Below are 19,358 nucleotides of genomic sequence, written 5' to 3' on the forward strand. Positions count from 1 at the left end.
TCCCAGGATTCCTTGGGGGAAATCATATGCTCTAAACAGACGGTGGGGGTGTGACCAGCTACAGGGCATTTGATTACTTGTTGGGAGGGACAGTGGTCCAATGAAGTAATAGTCCAGGATACATATATCCTTTCCCCCCTGACAGGGACTCAACGCAGCTTACACAATCCCATCCCCTCACACATTTTTATGTTTACAACAACCTTGTGAGGTAGGTTAAGCAGAGAGGTCATAATTGGCTCAAGGTGACAGGTGCGTCTGTATAAATGAGGTACATGGGTGTAGTGAGATCGAATGGCAAAAGAATCTTCCTGGTGTAGAAGAGAAGGTCCCTATCTTCATCAGAGAAATGTTGGAGGGTACGCTACTGTGATGGAGGGTTCGTCCACATTGAGGTCCAGCTCCAAGGGCCTTCTAGCAGTTCCCTCCCTGCGAAAAATGAGGTTACAGGGAACAATGCAGGGGGCTTCTTTGTAGTGGCACCTGCCCTGTGGAACGCCCTCCCATCAGACGTCAAGGAAATAAATAATTACAGTCGTACTTTGGTTATTGAACGCCCTGGAACTCAGATGTTTTGGCTCCCAATTGTTCTGGTTTCTGAACGTTCTTTTGAAACCTGAACATCTGCCACGGCTTCCGCAGCTTTTGATTGGCTGCAGGAGCTTTGGTTTTCAAACGTTTTGGAAGTCGAACATGTTGAATGGTCACTTTAAAATGTGAAGGTTCATTATTATTCCACAAGTTGTGTATGTCTTTAAGGGCCAGGGCAAATAACGAGACCCAGTCTTACAGCTGTGAAACACAGCAGGTGCTGCTGAGTTGTGTTAATCAAGCTGTGTCAGCAATTGGGTATAGTATATAAGGAGCAGCACCTAGCTATCCCATTACCCTGGGGGTGGGTTGGTGGTTGGGTGATGTTTGTTGTTGTTTAGTGTAAAAGGAGTTTTTGTTTTTGTTATTAAAACCTTTGTTAAAGCTATTTTTGAGTTCCTGGTTATGCATGGTCTCCCCAACAAGCTCTCTGCAGCGCTACTATACTGCAAAAAGCCAACAGAACTACTATACTGCAAAAAGCCAACAGAACAGACTTCCAGAACGGATTCCGTTTGACTTCCAAGGTACAACTGTATACAGAAATCCCTGCCAACCAATTCTCATAAGGGAATGGATACATATACATATACATATATATATGTATCCATTACATGGGACAAAAAGGACAGGTTGCCACGGTCTGTCTAAATTTGAGACTTTTAAGCAAATTATCCTACAAACTGGTAGGGGCTTTTTCTTAGAGGGGTTGTTCATTGGTAAGAAAAATTAATAGGAGCTTGTAAGAAATTGGTTTTCAAACGTTTTGGAAGTTTGGACTTCTGGAACGGATTCTGTTCAACTTCCAAGGTATGACTGTATCTGACTTTTCGAAGATATCTGATGTTTAATGTTTGATGTTTGATCGTGTTTTTAATACTCTGTTGGGAGCTGCCCAGAGTGGCTAGATGAGCAAGGTACAAGTAATTATTATTATTACTGTATTATTATTCCACTTGCCCAGTGCTTAGAAAGCAGTTTTTCCTTTGTCCCATTGCTCACCAAAAAATCTGAACAAACTTCAATCCTTAGAAGAACGATTTAGGTTTTTTTTCCCCTTTTGGGAAGAAAGAAGGAAGGAAAACTCCCCGAGTAACTGTCTAGTTACAGTGGTACCTTGGTTCTCAAACGCCTTGGTTCTCAAAAACCCACAAGTGTTCCAGTTTTTGAACATTTTTCAGAAGCCAAACATCTGATGCTGTTGTCAGCTATTGTTTCTGGGGCACCAATCAGAAGCTGCGCCTTGGTTTTCAAACATTTCAGAAGTCAAATAGACTTCCGGAACGGATTAAGTTTGGCTCTTTTGTTTTTGCTATTTATTTTGTGTCTTTGGTTTTTGATGCTTTTTTGGTTAATTTGTTTTGTGACTGCAAGGAACCCAGTTCAGCTACTGATTGATTGTGTGACTCTGGAAATGGATAAAAGCCCACAACCAATGACTATCATCAGTGCATGTAAGATTTATTTAAAAAAAAAATATCATCTGCAATACTATCTTATTTTATAGTACAATACATTGCATATTGCTTTCATTTTACGGATCAATGGTCTCTTTAGATAGCAAAATTCATGTTAAATTTCTGTTTTAGGGGTTGTTTTTAAAAGTCTGGAACGGGTTAATCTGTTTTACATTACTTTCTATGGGAAAGTGTGCCTTGGTTTTGGAACCCTTTGGGTTTTGGAACGGACTTCCAGAATAGATTAAGTTTCAGAACCAAATTACCAGGGCCGGATATAGGTTTGACGAGGCCCTAAGCTACTGAAGGTAATAGGGCCCTTTATATATCCAGCTGTCCTTTGTCAACAACAAATTGTCGCTTTTTTGTGTTGAATATATGCTATATGGTAATTTAGGTACCTAATAGGGATCTAAAGCCATTTGCACATAGCAAAATATGTATTTTATCAAAGTAATTGTTGAACTGAAATACAACTAAGTATATTAATAGTGATTTGGGGGATGGGGAAAGAGAGTGGGGCTCTAAGCTATAGCTTGTTTAGTTTATACGGCACTGAAGGTACCATTGTATTCGCTTACTTCGAAACATGGTCCTGCCGCTCCTGAGGTGAGGCTCGTCTGAGGCGCCTCACGCGCCTTTTCCCGCCTTCATCCTCTTAACAACCGTTAAAACAACCGTTAAAACGCTCCTGCCGCGGCACGCGCTGCAACGCTCTCCCTAACGCGCACGCGCACACCACGCGACTCCCTTCTCGCTTCCCCACTCTCTCTCCCCCCCCCCCCCCCAATTCTTCCGCTTTCCACTGTTGGCTGTCACGCCTGGCGGAAGCCCCGCCCGCTGGGCTCCGACCGTCACTTCCGCCCGCTCGGCTCCGCAGCTCCAATATGGCGGCGCCCTGTGGCTCCTCACAGCTCTCAGCCGCCGAGCCGCCGCTGAAGATCCCCAAGATGGAGGTGCTGTCTCCCGGCTCTCCCGGGGCCCTCAGCGACGGCAACCCCAGCCTCTCCGAGCCTTCCACGCCCAGCGGCGCTTCCCCGCTAGGCCCCGCCGGGCCGGGCTCCGTGGCCGCGGCAACCTCGGCGGGGACTGGGGCCGGCTCGGGGGGCGGCGGCGGCGGCGGGGGCCGCGGCGGGGCCTCCCCGTCCGTCTCCTTCTCGCCCGGAGGCACAGCCACGGCGGCCGCCTGCCGAGGCGTGTCGTGGACGCCGGCCGAGACCAACGCGCTGATCGCCGTGTGGGGCAACGAGCGGCTGGTGGAGGCGCGGTACCAGCAGTTGGAGGGCGCCGGCACCGTGTTCGGCAGCAAGGCCCCCGGGCCCGCCATGTACGAGCGGGTCTCCCGGGCCCTGGCCGAGCTGGGCTACGAGCGGACACCGTCCCAGTGCCGCGAGCGCATCAAGGTACGGAGCGCAGCCGCTTGCCCAGCAAGTGATGCTCGAGAGAGGAGGAGGAGGAGGCGGAGGAGGTACCTGGGCGTTCCCTGAAAAGGGTGGCTCATAGCTTGGGGACTTCTCCATGTGGGTAGTTGGTTGGCTGGCGGGCCGCTTCTTCCTTGGAAATCCCAGCGCACTTAAGTCTTGGCCGAGGAAAGAATGTGCCCTTCCTTCGGGCTTGCTTTGTAAGCCTTCGGTTGATTCTCCAGGGAGCTTTTGACAGCCAACAAAACTCATCCCCTAGTGCCCGTTTTGGTTTTGTCATTCTCTGGTCCGTTGCGACCAACTAAAATAGCTTTAGTGCGGGGCTGGGGACAGTCCATTTATTGCTTTCTTGGACTTAATTGTGGTCAAGAAATCACATGTAATCAACTCTTCATTAAAAGGAGAAAACAAGGCAGCACCATCCTATCCAGCAATGCAAGCAGTTGAATGAAGATTTTTTTTGGTCTGATTCCTAAAGATTTTGTAGGGTTGGCAAGGCCACAGACTATTATTTTATCATCTTCTTTTCCTTCAAGAGCAGGATGCTCCCTTTAGGAAAGAGTTCCCACACAGAAACTTTCAGAGTTTTCTGCCACAGGCAGCAGGGCTCCAATGAATCACAGGGAGCAGAGCTCTAGATATGAGAAGCAAGGCTGAGAGTTGTTCTTCCGGAAGATAAGATTCCACAGCTTGAAAAATATTAGGAACTGGTTCAATTTGGATTCCTGTGTTTTCTGTACAGTTTAGCAGACCAGCCCCAAATTTATATTGGTTGTGTGCCATAATGGTGAAGAGCAGTATTCAGTGGTAGCTTTATCTATTCAAGTATAGTGAATGTTTTCTAAATGACAGGTTTGTTTGAGGACTTGGTTTAGTTTTGTTCATGGTATTTGAACATTACTTTTATTATGCAGCATTAAAAAGGGATATAGCAGTGAATGTGTTGGAAGAATGTTAGCTTTTGGAAAGCAAGTGGACAAATTCAGGTGGAATGCCAGTAGAACGCAAAGCAAAAATGTCTCAAGCAAATTAAATCTCATGCAAGTCAAATCATCTGCTTCCATTTTCTGCCAGATTACACGAGTACATATTGCTGTTTTAAAAATGAATATTATTTATGTTTCTGTTTGGTTTAGTGACTATTTAGCTGAACAGCAGCATCTTATGGAGTAAGTATTGTTGTGAGTTGGTGTGGGGAAGTAGGCTGTGTGCCCAAGTCCTTTCTAATTCCTGAATTCAACAAGGATCCAATTGCTAGAATAGCTAGACAAGTTTTTTGGTAAAGTCCTCCTAAGTGTGGGTCCTTAAGGTAACAAAGGAAGTGGCTCTGTGCCAGCTGCAAAATGGGTGGGCCCCCATCCCTCAACTGTATTAGAAAGACAAAAGCCAAAGTTGAAGGGTGTGAGCTAAAAACAGGAGGCTGCAGTCTGGGTAATATAGATTCCTAGTTTAGTGGTTGTCTTTTCTGGGAATGTGGTATCTGACAAATCAGAGTTAACCAGCATAAGAAGCATGTAGTTTTCCTTATTTTTCAGTGTGAGAATAAATGGTTCGGAATAATGAAATTTGTTAGAGACTGGAGTGAAACTTTGTTGGTTCAGTTAATAGTTTTTCTTATTAGGTGGGAAAGGTAGCAGGAATTAGTATAATGGCAAACTAAATTTGCTCATATTCCCAAGTTTTCTTATTTTCCTCTTCACTCTGACTAATATTGAAGAGGATGCCATTTTAACTAACTTAACTTGTATTTTGCTTATTTTGAGTCAGTGCTGCTGAAGATAAGTTTCCTTTAATTTTAATGCGTTGGTATTAATACTAAGATAAGGGGAGGGCATGACTAGATAAAATCCAGTGCCTTCTTCCCTCTGGTGCTGTCAGCTTTGTTAGTGAAAACCACCTGTGTGATAGTGGAAATGATACAGGAGCAGCAGGAGCAGCAGCAGCAGCACATATCCTGGGATGCTATATTTGGGCTGTTTCATCATCCACCCACCAACCCACAGCCTTTTGTACAGGCAGTGCAACTGTTCTGTGGGCACAGAGCTGTCACCTTTATCAGACAAGTATTAATCTTTATGACAGTTGTATGTTGCCCCATAACACAAAGTTGTCTAGGTCAAGGGTTCCCAAGGGTTCCCAAACTATTCCAGACTGCCAGTAGTTGCAAGCGTGTCTGAAAATATAATTAAAAATCATACAGCAGCTAGCACAGTGCATTACAATTGCTATAACAGGCAGAAAAACCAGTAACCAATTTTCAAGTGGTCCATGGGGAAATCTTTCTAGATGCCTTACAGTAAATAAATAGAAAACAGTGAAAATGGACCTACTAAACCATTAGAACTGCTTTTTAAAATATATTTCATGGTTTTGTTTTTGGTCTTTGATTTTTTAAATTTTGTATTAACATTTGTATTATTCTGTAAGTCACTTTGGGTCACTTTTTGTGAAAAAGTGACAAAAAATGCAAGAATAATATACAAATAAATACGAAGAATATAATATACACCAAATCCAAAAACTATGTAGAGACAATAGACCTCTCCATACTGGGTACCCTCAGTGTTAAATACATTTTTTAAAAGGGGGTAGAGAAACAACCCCAGACTAAGTTATTTAAAAGCTTGGATGAGCAGAAAGGTCTTAACCTAGCACCCAAAAGACCATAAAGATGAAGCTGAGTTATTTTAAGCACAAGATTGCTATAAGTGGGCTACTCTCATGCAAGAGTCAGAAATTGTTTAAAGCCAGTAAGTAGTGCATGTGGTAAACGTGCAAAGCTGGTTAAGCAGTTATGCCCTGCAAGGAGGAAGTACTTTCAGAATAAGTGTTTATTCAGACCAATTATAGCAAGTTGTAGGACAGAACCATAAAGGATTAAAACGGTCGTAGGAATTAAATGACAGAGTAAACATCCAGAAGAATTACATGAAAATATGATTGGAAGTCTCTAACAGCTGAAGATTTTCCAGAAGAGGAAGGTATTCATACTGTGATGGAAGGCTAATGTTTGTTTATGATATTTGTATGCCACTTAGAAGGAGGCAAGATAAACCTCCCTGGTGGGAGGGGGGCGAGTTCCAAGGTCTGGGTGCAGTAACAGAAAAAGTCCCTTCTTCCTGTTCCACTCAAACAATTTAGGTTTCAGACTGTCAAGAGAGCCTCCAAACATGAATAGGTAGGCAGGCCCGTGTGGGAAAAGGCAGTCTGTCCCCGAAAGTATAAAGGTATGTATCTAGAAGAGCATCTAATGATATGGTCTCTCTTCTCTGTAACCTGAAGTGGCGACAAGCCTTTATGGCTTTAAGGCAGATTGTCAATCTGAATCGATTATCTTGACTGTGGTATAACCATTACGTGTGAGCAATTGTTGATGCTGGCATTCATTTTGCACCTTTGTAACTTTATCCAGGGCGGGTTGGAGAAGGTCACATATATTTTGGCAGGTGGCCTAATCCTACTATATTTTTATACTGTTTTACTTGCATGCTATATTGATACGATACTGACTAATCCAAAACAGGATTGCTTAGTTTGATTCAGATGAAATTAAAAGTTCCTTTTCATGTTTTTGATACCAGTTGCCACATTGATGCAGGCCCAATAATGCCGGCTGGAAGCTGTGTTCTCTAGGGAAGGGACTTATGTTTGATTTGTTGTATCACTGGTATCCACCATAGTTGAAGAACTTGAGTGACCAGCTGCCTTAGCCAGCTTGCTTGCAATCTACATTGTGGAAAGCATTGGATAAAGTAATTAAATTTCCTTAAAGTAATTAAACAGCATTATACAGCTTCTACTTAAAAAAATAAAATATTTTTCTCTCTCTCTCTCCAAATACCTTGCCCAGTTGTCAATATAATTTAAAGCCCATTATGTATGAATGTATACTTGCTTATACTTGCTTAACACAAGGGTCATACAATCTTACAAAAGATTGTAGAGTTGGAAGGAACCATGAAGGTCATCTAGTTCAACCCCCTGCAATGCAGGAAACGTTTGCCCAACTTGGAGCTTGAACCCATAATCCTGAGATTAAGAGTCTCATGCTCTACCAACTGAGCTATATGTTTTTTAACAAAGGAGAGAAATTCAGAAGATTCTACTTATATATGAGCAGTTATGCATCCTTTTACTTGTCTATTATGAGTTTTAAGGCTGCAGTCCTAAAAGCACTTGTTGTTGTTGTTTTCATTTAGTCGTGTCCGACTCTTTGTGACCCCATGGACCAGAGCACACCAAGCACTCCTGTCTTCCAGTGCCTCCCGCAGTTTGGTCAAACTCACGTTCGTAGCTTCGATAACACTGTCCAACCATCTCGTCCTCTGTCGTCCCCTTCTCCTTGTGCCCTCCATCTTTCCCAACATCAGGGTCTTTTCCAGGGAGTCTTCTCTTCTCATGAGGCGGCCAAAGTATTGGAGCCTCAGCTTCACGATCTGTCCTTCCAAGGAGCACTTAGGGCTGATTTCCTTAAGAATGGATAGGTTTGATCTTCTTGCAGTCCATGGGACTCTCAAGAGTCTCCTCCAGCACCATAATTCAAAAGCATCAATTCTTCGGCGATCAGCCTTCTTTATGGTCCAGCTCTCACTTCCATACATCACTACGGGGAAAACCATAGCTTTAACTATACGGACCTTTGTCGGCAAGGTGATGTCTCTGTTTTTTAAGATGCTGTCTGGGTTTGTCATTGCTTTTCTCCCAAGAAGCAGGCATCTTTTAATTTTGTGACTGCTGTCACTATCTGCAGTGAACTGCTGTCACTATCTGCCTTGTTGCTATGCCATGCAGGGCCACCCAAGACGGACAGGTCATAGTGGAGAGTTTTGACCAAACCTGGAGCAGGAACCGGCAAGCCACTACAGTATCCCTGCCAAGAAAACTCGATGGACAAAAGCACTTATCTGAGTATAAATACTATTGTACTTGATGAAACTTACTTCTGAGAAGACATGCATAGGATTGCACTGCAGATCCGTGTCTGTCTACAGGCTTTGTTGAGTAGATCTTCAGCCATTGTTTGAGATGGCACCCAACTGTTCTAAACAATTTCAACAAGAGCATCAAATGGGGCTATTAAACTATTCCTAATGTATGCAGATTTGAAATAATTATAATGCAGATGAAAAGTTCTAAGTTTCTGGTGATCAATGCTTCATAATTTAATGAAAGACATAGAAAGCTAATGAGTTAGATCAGTGAAATGGTTTTACATGGTACATTTATGCCTCTGCTTTTCATAAAGAAAGTGCTAAAAAGTTCTACAGAAACAAATTGATGCTGCAGACCAAGTCAGCAGTTAATGAGCTGACATTTCTTTTTAAAAAGAAAGAAAGAAAGAAAGAAAGAAAGAAAGAAAGAGACTTGATTAGCATGCATGTACTGTATAAATATTTGGGAAAGGAAGGACTTTAAAATTCTAAAGAACTCTTTTTTTAAAATAGAAAATGGCATGACACCATTGAAAGGAGCTAAAGATGGATGAGCTTGGATGAATAATAAGGTTCAACTTTTCATTAAAAGCTCTTGATCACTTTCATTCTCAAAGTCAAAATATGTTTAAATCAAGCAACATGCTTCATAACTTGAAGCAGAAATTTACTGGCCTGGGCTACACTGGAAGTGAAAACCAAGTTTGTCCTCAATTTGTTAATTTGATCATCTTGCTCCTTTTGAATAAAGCAGAATCTACTGGAATCATGAAGTACCATATTTTTCGCTCTATAAGACGCACCTAGTTTTTGGAGGAGGAAAACAAGGGAAAAAATATTCTGAATCTCAGAAGCCAGAACAGCAAGAGGGATCGCTGCGCAGTGAAAGCAGCAATCCCTCTTGCTGTTCTGGCTTCTGGGATAGCTGCGCAGCCTGCATTCGCTCTACAAGACGCACACACATTTCCCCTTACTTTTTAGGAGGGAAAAAGTGAGTCTTATAGAGCAAAAAATACGGTATATATTGAACCGCTGTTACCTATTCAGCTATGTAATGAGTGAGCAGCATTAATCTAGATCTTGGGCAACTTCTTTGATGAGCCTTTGAAACGTCTGTAATATGAAAATACACTGCTTAGTTACTTTATATAACGGTTTGCTAAGTTAATCTCCTTATCTAATACCTGATTTATTATCATCATTCGTCTTTCTGGATATAACTTTCCTCCTTTTGCCCGGAATAATGAAAGGGATTAATTTTCAAAGGAACTAGTAGTTACTCAGGTACACAAATTGGGTACTCTGGGCTTGTCTGCATACAGCAAGAGTGTTTCAGGACATGTGATTTCATTTTGGTCTGCCTTGCAGAGCATATGCAGATTCACTTTCTAGAACTGGTAATTATTTCTGAGGAAGCAAAAGATCACATGAATATTCTATTAGGAATTGAACTGAACCAAACTGGCATCAAACATGGTTGCTCAAATGAGTTGCAACTTTCTATTTGTGCTTTTGTCTAGGTCAGGGGTCTGCAACCTTTAAGACAAAAAGAGCCACTTGGACCCATTTCCAAAGGAAAAAAAAACTGAGAGCCACAAAACTCGTCATTATAAAAATAACTTTTTTGTCACTTTTTTAATTATTTCTTTGTTTGACCCCTCAGAATTACTCCTCCTCATAGAAATAAACGTTAAATTAACAAGTTACCTTTTTGTGTGTGTGTGTTCTTCATTCCCCTTCAAAACAGTGACCAGCGTACATGCCCCCTTTCAATGCAGTGACCAGCGTACATGCCCCTTACAATGTAGCAGGCGGGCGGGCAGGCGGGAACGTGACGTTGGGACGGTGCGTGACTAACGCACGCACCGCCCTCATGCGACGTCACAGCCAGTACAGCGCCCGCCACAGTGGGGAGTGTCGGGGCGCACAATGCGCCTCCTCCTCTCGCTAGTATCTGTCCCGGAGCCGCGGCAAAGGTGTAAAAGAGCCACATGCGGCTCCGGAGCCGCGGGTTGCAGACCCCTGGTCTAGGTGAATCGATTTTGAAGGTGGAACACCTAGTTGGGTTGGGTAGGGTAGGGTAGGAGGTGGGAAAGGGTAGAATAAGCTGGGGGGGCACTTAATTCTGACTTGTGCTTTTGTGCTCACATGGTGCGCACACCAGTAGTATACCTGTTTCCCTGGATTTTAGCAGGTAGGCTGTGTTAAAATAGTTCTGAATGCTCAGTAGGATTGCTGCTAGTCAGGATTCTTTGTTGGTATTGAAACAAGCAGTGAGAAAATACCTGGAAATGCTAAATTGAGCCCCAAATATTTGAAGTAGTGTTTATGAATGCTAGGACTCCCAAAAGACCTCAGTAGATCATATTAAGACTTCTTGGCTAATTGTGCTAGATGAACTGTTTGTTTTAGCTTGACATTTAATAAAAGCGTTTATTATCTCTAATGAACTCGTATTAGTGTCTCCTGTAATACTCTGCTGCTTAGCTAGAGAATCAACTCATTGTCACACAGTTAAGCAACAGTATAGGGATTTTGGTGGGTTTAGCTCTGTTGACTTCCCAGTGGGATTAAGTATTGAAAGAATTCCCCCACACCTGTAAGCGGATTGTGAAACTTGCTGGGAAATATCAGAAAAGTGTGCACAGTCACTAAACATGTTCCCTACAGAAGGCTAGAAACACTTCAAATATATTTAGCCTTTTTCCTTTCTAAAAGAAAGAGAAAATGTTCTCCCTGTCTTTTTCTCCCTGTCTTCACATCTCCAAAGTTAGCAGTATGAAATGAAGTAACGTTATGAAACTTACCATTCTTAGGACCAGTATGGTGTGTTAAGCAGCTCATTTTGTGTGTCATCAAAGGGCAATATATTGTTAGTTGCATTTTTACTTCCGAGGAGGAGGAGGAGGTGCTTGTGGGATTTTCTATATTGAGTGTCCTTGGGTACTCTATCCCTTGAGATGGGAGGGGGAGCGCAATTTGCTGCCCTGCCGTAAGCAGCAAAATAACATGATTTCAGCTCCTGGGATTCCAAATATGCATTAGGCCACTGATTAACTCTTCTCTGCATGATTAAGAAATGAGCATCAGCATTGTCACTGGAGCGATAGGAGAAGCTGGCAAAGTTACACTTTATAAGAATAAAAATCCAAAGTGGTTGGGAGACAAGAGTGTATTATGGTGCTTGAGTTACTGAATTTCTTCAAATCCTTACAGCTTTTGCCCTTCCTATTTTATTATTTCTGTCATTGGAGCATACTTGCTCTTGCAAACAGGGTGCCCTGTGATGCGGTGTGTGGTCAGTTTTCTGCCTATAGCCCGCTCTTTACATCAGACTATGTTAATAGGTACAGATTTAAGGTTTTCCAAAGAACAGGTGTTGTATGCAGTTGGAAATCAGGAAGGAAGACCCGGAAGGAAGTATTTGTAAAGCTTTATGCTTGCTGCTGCTGTGTAATGCATACTGCTTGCAGCCAAAGTGTAAGAATGAAAGAGGCCAAAACCTGAGTGAAGCTTGGTGTATAAGATGCTTCAGAATCTAGGGCAGACTGTTGGGTTTAATGTTTTATTATTAGACCTGACCATCGTAGTACTGTGTGTTATGATATTTGAGTATGGGAGTTCAGAGTATTATTGATTTCACCTCTTTTAAATTTCAGCAGCTTCCCAAGAGACAGAGTGAGTTAGTAAGGATGCAAAATATGTAAGTAATATATTTTACTAGCTAAAGAGTTTAGGCCAACAATTTTTTTTAACTTCTTAAATGTTTTCTTTTTGGAGTAAGGGATGATCCAACTGTCTGCTTTTGGTGACTCCTGTTTCTTTCTCTTTCTCTCTCCCTTCCCTTAATCTTCTCCAAACTATGGGCACAACAGTAGCTATTCTTTCTCCTCCCTTTGTAAAGGTGTACATCTTATGGGCTTGTTGGTATCTTACTGGGATTTAGTTCTGCATAATACAGCAAGTTTGGGGGCTAAGAAGGGAAAGCCCTTGGTAGTAGACAAGAACCAGTAAAAACTTATGTCTTAAAACGATGATCACTCAGATGCGCTGTGCTCTTGAGGCAAATATACAAATGAAAGTGCTGTATGCTGGAAACTTTAAATGGCTGCAAGAGTTCAACCTGGCTTTAAAGCTACTTGGTAGTATCCTGTTTTGGTTAAAAATAGTAAAATATATATGGCAGAGCTTTGCTCAGCCAAAGTTAGAGATTAAATAACATTGTGTAGCTTATTTAGAAGTCTTGGTAAGCTAGTTTACACTGACCAGGTCCCTTCTGTCTTTCAGACTCTTCGCAGGTGTTACAGCCGGGTAAAAGAGCACGGCGTTGGGAAAAGGAAAAGCAGTTACACCTTTGAACAGCTGGAGCAGGTGTTTGGTCAAGGAGGATGGGACTCTCAACCCTGCCAGCCTGTGCTTATCAATAGCAGTGGCCTATACCAAGAGTTGGAGTCAGACGGCAGCACTATGGAGGAATATTCGCAGGACGAATGGGGGAACCACAGTCAGGACCTTCACTGCTACCAGTCAGGAGACCAAGAGTTAGGTATGAAATACTAGTCTTCGTCATAGCTATAATTCTGCTGCTGCCATTTATGCTGCTTGTTGTCATTGTGTATCTTGATGAAGAGGTTTAAATCATCTCATTATAAATAAGGAAAATGGAATGCACAGAGGAGGACTGCTGTACTTCTTTGGCCAGTTTGGTTCATTCTGTCTCCCTCTCTCTGCCTGTGTAGGCTTAACACAGGCTTCCTCAAACTCAGCCCTCAGACTCAGACCTCAGACTCAAACTCAGATGTTTTGAGACTACAATTCCCATCATCCCTGACCACTGGTCCTGCTAGCTAGGGATTATGGGAGTTGTAGGCCAAAAACATCTGAAGGGCTGAGTTTGAGGAAGCCTGGCTTAACACTTGCTTCCCTACTGGCCACTGCACCCACAAGCTCTCAAGAACACTCACCCACCCCTGTTTCTAGAAAATAGCTCACACATGAGAAACAAAAGCTACAGCATTTGAGAGTTTCAAACAGTGCATTTAGATTTTGCAAGTTTCCCTATGTTTTGCTGATTGTTATTTTCCTTATAGTTATGGATGCACGTGGGTGTTTTTACAGAAATGTTTTTTTCTGTTTGATGTTACTTGAAATAAGAATTGGTGGTACACAGGAAATCTAAATTAGATGCAAAGGTTTGTTATATGCAATCTTCATATATAAGCAGGGCAGAATTGTGTTATGTAAATATTCAATAAAGTGACCTTCTGGCTTGATTCTTGTTATTATTCTTAAGAAGAGTGTAATTCTTTAATCTGTACATAATGCTGAATAAATCTAACTTTTATTGCACTTTTAAGTGCTATTTAAATGTATGTCAGGACGTTTAAATTAAAAAAGTAGCAAGTTTTTGTTTTTGTTTTTAACAATTATTTGTAACCCAATCTTTCAGATGAAATGCCTGCTATGAAGAAATCACTGAAGATAAAACAGGAATCTTCTGAAGAATCCCAGTGAGTAATTTATGAGTGTCCTACCTGGGAATCTCTGACAGTAGTTGATTTTAGAAAGAGGGCATCTATAACTTTAAACAATAACTATAAAGTTCTTCAAGCTTTCTCTGTTCAGAACTCGTTCGTATAAAATGAGTCTTTAACCTCTGTAACACATACAGCCATCAGCTGTTTGTATGTTGTCCACTGAAATCCAGACACTGGTCTATGTAATGTTCTTACTTTAAATTTTTATCTCCCACCCCATTTTATTTCTCAAGCTCAGGTAGATGATGGAGAGTCAAGTTGACATCCACCAAATTACTTGTTTGCTAATGATACTCTTATCCTGTCCAGTTCAAAATTTGAGCCTCTCAAAGTAGCTAACCCACATTAAAAATGCAGTTATAGCAGTTATTTGGTTGGTAACTGTGAGAACACGATACTGGGCGGGCCATTGTCCTGATCCAGAAAGCTATTATACCTTATATTAGAATAAAAGCAAACAGGCTACAGATAAAATTTGACAGGAGGAGGGAACCAGCAGAATTGACTAACATTCAGGTTAAAGGCCTGATTTCTCTCTGTCTCTGTTGCACACCCCCACCCCTCTCTCTCTGACACACAAAATCAATTCGGGTAGAAATATAATGTCATTTGGGCCAATCGTATCTTCTGAGGCAGGGAATTTTTGAAAGCTGAGTGCTCACAACTGGGAGAGGTTTCATGCGGTCACAGCAATAGCCCTTCAAATGGGAGAGCGACACACAAGCAGGACTATCCAGATAACTTCATTGGGCAGGAAGGATTGTACAATAAGAGAAGATCCTTTAGGTATTCTTGTCTCAATCCATTAAAGGTCACTTGAATTGCACCTGGAAGTAAACTGGCAGCCAGGGCAGTTAATACAAGGCTAGTAACCCACGCTACTGCAAAGTCTTGCTTGGAAGGAATAATCTTCTGGAAATATTAAAAAGAGATTATGAAAAGAGCATATTTTTGTGTTGTGCACAGTCCTGGCTTCCAAAATCTGCCTGTTCCCTAGGAAGATGACATGTGCAACCCTGTTTTTCCAGGGTGACTCCGGACCTCCTTTATTATCTAAGTGGCAGTTTGTAGGATTGTGTCATTGTGCGTTGACTGTGTTGAATGCAGCTACTTGGAAATTCCTGTTTTCACGTCCTGGAATGCTTGCCAAACATAGTAGTCTTCATATGGGTAGGTTTATCAGGCAGCGCAGAACCATTTAAATCGGCAGTACACCAGTTGTGTCCCCACACCAAATAAGGTAACTACTAGTTAGGTCTCAGTACACCTTTGAAATAATTTGGCAAAGACAGGTTAAGCTGCTGAATAAGCCAAGATAATTGTACTTGTAACAAACTTTTGGAAAGATGTTAGATCACAATGTGGGACTCAAACCCATGACCATGAGATGAAGAGTCTCATGCTTTACCAACTGAGCTATCTAGAGATCAAACCTGGGACTTTCTGCATGCCCTGCCTCTGAGCTTTCTTTGAATTATGCTAGATAACACTAGGACCATTTTAAATGGTGCATTTAGAATTATTGTGGTGATTAAGGCACCACTACAGTTCTCCACGGTGTATAAGCTTTTGCTGTTGTTTAGTCGTTTAGTCGTTTCTGACTCTTTGTGACCCCATGGACCAGAGCACGTCAGGCACTCCTGTCTTCCACTGCCTCCTGCACTTTGGTCAAACTCATGTTCGTAGCTTCTGGTCAGTATAAGCTTTACTGACCAGAAAATGCCTTTGGAGCAAGCAGGTCAGGTTAGTTATATGAAATTATATTCAAAAAGAGCCAGGGCAACATTTTTAATTTCTGTAGCTACTACATGTGTTTACAGTGTCAGATGTTCTTGCACAGGGGTCAGCAAACCTTTTCAGCAGGGGGCTGGTCCACTGTCCCTCAGACCTTGTGGGGGGCCGGACTATATTTTGAAAAAAGAACAAATTCCTATGCCCCACAAATAACCCAGAGATGCATTTTTAAATAAAAGGACACATTCTACTCATGTAAAAACACCAGGCAGGCCCCACAAATAACCCAGAGATGCATTTTAAATAAAAGGACACATTCTACTCATGTAAAAACACGCTGATTCCCAGACCGTCCGTGGGCCGGATTTAGAAGGCGATTGGGTCGGATCCGGCCCCCGGGCCTTAGTTTGCCTACCCATGTTCTTGCATATGAAAGTTGGTGTTTAAAACTTATACCTCTTGTGCTCTTCTAAACTAAGGTTACCAGATTTTTTTCCCCAATGAATGCAGGGACACTTTTCAACTTCAATGGATTTTGTATGGGGACTGATTTGTAAATCCAGGGACTGTCCCTGGAAAACGGGGACGTCTGGTAACCTTATTCTAAACCCCTTGATTGCCTGCCTTAAACCTTACACTTTGTTTTTTTTCTTTCTTTTTAAGGAAGCGTGATATGATGCAGAATATTGTACAGATCTTGGAATCTGTCCAGTTAAAATGGGAATTATTTCAGAGCTGGACAGACTTCTCTAGGCTGCATCTTTCTAACAAACTGGCCATTTTTGGCATTGGCTACAACACGCGGTGGAAGGAGGATATCCGCTACCACTACGCGGAGATTAGTTCCCAAGTCCCCCTTGGCAAGCGGCTCCGGGAATATTTCAACTCGGAGAAACCAGAGGGCAGGATCATAATGACCAGGGTACAGAAAATGAACTGGAAGAACGTTTACTACAAATTCCTAGAGATCACTATTAGCGAAGCCAGGTGCCTAGAGCTTCACATGGAGATTGACTGGATTCCTATTGCTCACTCTAAGCCAACAGGTGGAAATATTGTGCAGTATTTATTACCTGGGGGTATTCCTAAGAGCCCTGGTCTGTATGCCATTGGTTATGAAGATTGTCACGAGAAACTACAGTCTCCTGATCATGAGGGCGTCAGCCAAGACCCTGAAAATGAGACACTGGGGGAAGCAGATATGCCCCTGTCACAAGCGTCGCTCAAAGTCGAGATGGAATCCACCCGAATAATATATTGTTACCTTGGTATTGCCGAGGTCAGAACTCTTCAACAGTGCTTGTTCTTACATTTTCAAGCAAACACCAAAACCTTCAGCAAAGAGTGGGTTGGAATCAATGGCTTTTTATCTCAAAACTGTATTGTAGACCCGGGAATTTCTCCCAAGTCCATCTACATCAAATTTGTAGAAGTAGAGAGGGACTTCCTTTCTGCTGGCTCTTTGGTAGAGTGTCTGGAAAAAGCCATTGGATACCCCTTGAAATTTAACAACTGAATTTCGTCCTTCATAAGGATTGCAGGTTTGACTCTTCTGTGGCATTGGGGCGTCTTACGGAATCTTGCAGTACAGGACTGGGCGAAATAAGCCTTCCTGAATGAACTTGAAGAAAAAAAGACACTTGCGAATGATTTTACAAAATGTGTATCCCAAGTCAGTAAAATATACTGCTTACTTGCCTTGGGCTGGTTTTGTAAAGAGAAGACTCTGAAAGGGAGCCTGTAAATACAATGACTGTTGGTACATTCCACGTTGGACAAACGTACACTTTGCGTTTCATATGAAAAAGCTGTTTTCCACAATGTCTCATTTTTACACATCTTGTCTCTATAAGTGTTATTACAGTTATGTAATAAATAAGCAATAGATAATGGCAAGTTTAAACTTGGAGTCACTTGAGACTGTTTTTCAGTGCCACCCTTTGCTCCTCTTGTATATAATTTAGCATTTCACTTTTTTCACCCATCAAGTGTTTTTTACTATTTCCAACCAGTGTTGCCTGCAAAAACTTCTGTTTCTGTGATGTATCCCACTTTACTAGTAGTGTTGCCATATCAACTTTTTTGTTTTGTTTTGGTTTATTTTATTTTATTTTTTTACATTAAAGTAATCCCTGGCATTTTTAAACAAATTTAGTTCGCCTCTTTATGTGGCAGTGAAAGTAACTCAACTGCTGGGATGCATTTTGCCATACCATGCTTTTATCAAATACAATCAAAGCTGTGAGAAGGGGGTGGGAGGTGGGGAGGGGAAAGTTATGGACCAGGGGAGTAAGCCTTTTTAATGCCTCATCAAAATGTGACTATATAAGCCCCATTACGCTGCTGGCAAGGTCCGGCTTTTTAAAAGTTCTTTTTTTAAAAACCTCATTGATCAGTGGAAGTTGTGGCATACAATGAATGTGTCAGTCCAAATAAAAACAAACAAACATGTGAGTTTTCAGAAATGTGTTTCTTACTCGGTGGTGTCTCCCTGGACATAGAAATGATCTTCACAGTTATTTATGCTCCATCATCCCTCACACCTGGCATAAAGCAAGAATGCCTGTACTTTCAGAAGGTAAGGATGTAAATACCTTTGGTAGGATGTCTGTGGGTTCAAGGTACTATCACTGTGTTTCTAAATACAAACTGAACTTGTAAGTTACAAAGCACTAGAGCTTGGTTCAGAATTGGCCTTTATTCTTGAATTACGGGTCTGTGGAAATTTGTGGTAACTTCTAACAGAGAGATGCAAGAACTGGTTGGTATTCTAAAATACCACTTTTAAAAAGCACATGTAGACGTACAACATTTTTCTAGTATCAGCAGTGAGTGGGATCAGCATGGAGCATGAAATCTTGCACTTTTCTGGGGCTGTACATAGCCAGAATTTCCAATCATAGTTCTCTTCTGAGTTGTATTGGCACCTGGTACATCACCTCTCTTTAATAGGAAGACATTCTCCATTACTGAGGTATAGGGTACCTGAACACTCCAGACCTGGAAAGAGAGGCACACTGCTTCCTTACCTGCGAATGAAATCACAACTCTTGTCTTCCTGCTTTATTTCTCTACCCAACAGACTGGAGAAATTGATTTTGGGGGTAAGTTTCCTGTTGGAGCGTCACATGGATAAAACCCAGTGTTTTATTCCTACCTACCGTACTTTTCTGTGTATAAGACGTCCCCATGTATAAGACGCAAGGGCCCTTGTGCTAGCAAACAGAGAAGGTTGACCCTGCAAGTAAGTGTAAAATTGATGCAAGATAGTACACACACATCCCCCCCCCCATTCATTTAACCCAGAGAAAAACCATGTTTGATGGTATCAAAAGCAGATGAGAGGCTGAGAAAGAGCACTGGGATTGCCTTCCCCCTTTTTGCTGTCCCGCTAGAGGTCACCCAGAGGTCACCACACCCACACCCAAACTTGGATCTGAAGTCTGGTTGGAAAAGGTCCAAATAATCTGTGTCCTTCAAGAGTGGCTAAACTTACTCGAGACGGTGATAGAAGCACAAACCCAAAAGGCGTATTTCTGATGTGGAAGCTGTTTTCAGAACCTCTAGACACAGGGTGGGCTTTCTCAAGAGCAGCAGTGCTATCACCTTAACATTAAAAAAAAAACTTTTGAACTGAAGATATCCCCCAGAGAGCTTGTAAACCTCCAGTTGTCCCCAGGAATGAAT

General features: G+C 42.1%; 1 protein-coding gene and 1 long non-coding RNA gene across 8 annotated transcripts in view; one reads left to right on the forward strand and one right to left on the reverse strand.

Moving 5' to 3' along the window:
* Nucleotides 1–2,798, reverse strand: part of LOC309331284 — a 66,816-nt gene extending 64,018 nt beyond the window's left edge. For 4 of the 7 annotated variants that reach the window (XR_014151768.1, XR_014151769.1, XR_014151770.1 and 1 more), the window contains exon 1: nt 2,630–2,798. This is a non-coding gene — a long non-coding RNA (uncharacterized lncRNA). The remainder of the gene's footprint in view (nt 1–2,629) is intronic. The other 3 variants (XR_014151766.1, XR_014151767.1, XR_014151772.1) reach the window with 3 other exon arrangements.
* Nucleotides 2,799–2,907: 109 nt separating this feature from the next.
* On the forward strand, nt 2,908–18,122 carry MSANTD2 (Myb/SANT DNA binding domain containing 2). The gene is given in 6 exon segments (XM_081843304.1): nt 2,908–3,451; nt 12,060–12,090; nt 12,093–12,103; nt 12,688–12,946; nt 13,850–13,910; nt 16,335–18,122. Coding segments are annotated over 6 exon segments (1,731 nt in total). The 5' UTR covers nt 2,908–2,935; the 3' UTR covers nt 17,188–18,122.
* The last annotated feature ends 1,236 nt before the right edge of the window (nt 18,123–19,358 follow it).

This window comes from Podarcis erhardii, assembly GCF_964252035.2.
Source record: "Podarcis erhardii genome assembly, chromosome: 16".
Lineage (NCBI taxonomy): Eukaryota > Metazoa > Chordata > Lepidosauria > Squamata > Lacertidae > Podarcis > Podarcis erhardii.